Below are 1,986 nucleotides of genomic sequence, written 5' to 3' on the forward strand. Positions count from 1 at the left end.
ATGGAGAAAAGCACAACCAATTTGTTTGGTGGTCGAGCTTACAGCATAATCTTATATGAACGAAAAGATGCTACAAGAATGGGCGTAATGGGATAATTTGGTCGAGATTTTTTAGACTGATTGGTTTGTTATCCTCAAAAAGGATGCGGTAGTTCGAAAGAGTCATAAAACTTCGCCATGATGCCTTTAGCTAAATTTACCGTTCACTATCAAGAAATACATTTTTACTTTATACTAAATTTATTATGAGTGTTGATAATAAGCAAAAGCCATCGATTGAAGGTCAGCATGATTAGTGTCTTGGAATGTCCACTTCCTTGCATTCATTTGCATGTCATCAAGATATTGAGAAGCCATTGCTGCATGTTGATGATGTTCATCGGATGAGTATTGCTCATCAAAACTTGCACTAGCCATAAACTGATGAACAGTTTCTTCAGGTGGTGCAAAAGATTCATGATCATGATGTTCTTGACTCATTTGGTTACTTGGTGAATTTTCCATATTCACTACTCCATTTTCATAATAAAACATGTTTTCATCATCAGTGGTATAAGTACTATTACTATCATTCATGGAAGTTTTGTTTTGATATAACTGTTCTGATAATATCTTCGATTCGTTTAACTGCATATATAAAGCTTCGATATCTTGTGGATATGTAGTTGGAAAATCCCCGTAGAACGATTTGTTGTGGTTTTCGTGTGGATGAATATGATCATTTGTTGAAGCGGTAATGTTTCCTCCATTAATGAAACCTTGGGCTGCTTGTTGTACTCTAAGTGTCGTTAATTGTTCTTGCAAGCTCACAACCTAAAACACCAAAGAAAAATATGCGTCATAAGAAAACCTACGAAAAATGACAATTCAATTAGATTTTCATATAATTAATATTCTTGAAAATGAAGAATGTATATATATATATACCTGTTGTTGGAGAGCGAAGATGTGAGAAACGCATCCATATACAGGATCTTGGATTCTAGCTTGAGCTTCATATGAAATTGTAACAGCAGCTTCACAGCGGTCACCCAGCGGAAGATGAGAGAGAAGCTTCGAAACATTGCTTGCGCCAAAAACTTTGTGAATTGCAGCGAAATGTGTAGCTCCTTGTTCATGACAAAAGTAAGGAGCAAAAACACAACCCCTTACACATTTTCTTCTCAAAAATTTGCAAGCTCCACATGGAGAACCAAATCCTGTCATTTTTGTTTTATGAAAAGTGACGAAAGAAAGAGTCTTTTTTAGGGTTATACTGTAATACTATTCTTAGGTTTTATGAAATGAAAATACCATGAAACACTATGTGTGTATATATAGTATCGGTACAGGTAGAGTTGATAATAGTCTAATGAATACTTAATTAGGTTAGGTTCCCTTAATGGGTTACATGATTGATTAAGTTATGCAAACACCTTTATTTGATTAATTTAGGTTAGAATCCTTAAAACGAATGAAATAAATAATTATTATAAAACTGAATGAAACAAAAGAGCTCGACACTATCAGTAATGGAAGTACAAACTGAATGAAAAAGAGAGAACACAGGGGGTAGAATTTTAAAGAGTCCAAAGGTCATGGTTTGTCGAACATTATCATAGAAAATAATTGGGGTTGGGCAAATCGAACTAAAAACTTGAAAACTGCTGATACCACTAAACTAACTTCTAATTAGAACATTAAGTGATTAGGATGATGACTAGTAGTCATTGACTACTCATCTAACCCATGTGTGCCCAAGAAGGGTGCCTAGTCACTAGGTACCATTAATACTACATAATTCGGATTATGTTGTTAACAAATCTTGGACATTTATTTTTTTCTAAGTATATCTTCAAGAAAAATTTGGTCGATTGGGGTTTAATATGTACAGTTGCCAAGCTCTCAAGTCTCATGTACAGAGTGTGCAATGCAATCATGACGTAACTTGAGAAGGAAATTAAACCCCGGTTGATTCCGTGTCAGTAACCGAGGTAAGCAAATTGC

At 34.7% G+C, this 1,986-nt stretch overlaps 1 protein-coding gene across 1 annotated transcript; it reads right to left on the reverse strand.

The window, feature by feature from the left end:
* Positions 1-243: 243 nt before the first annotated feature.
* Positions 244-1,206, reverse strand: LOC113328330 (LOB domain-containing protein 29-like). The gene is made up of 2 exons (XM_026575445.1): positions 928-1,206; positions 244-813 (listed from the first exon to the last, which is right to left on the reverse strand). Exons 1-2 carry the CDS (start codon positions 1,204-1,206, stop codon positions 244-246), a joined length of 849 nt encoding a protein of 282 aa, XP_026431230.1.
* Positions 1,207-1,986: the final 780 nt, after the last annotated feature.

This window comes from Papaver somniferum, unplaced genomic scaffold, assembly GCF_003573695.1.
Source record: "Papaver somniferum cultivar HN1 unplaced genomic scaffold, ASM357369v1 unplaced-scaffold_107, whole genome shotgun sequence".
NCBI lineage: Eukaryota > Viridiplantae > Streptophyta > Magnoliopsida > Ranunculales > Papaveraceae > Papaver > Papaver somniferum.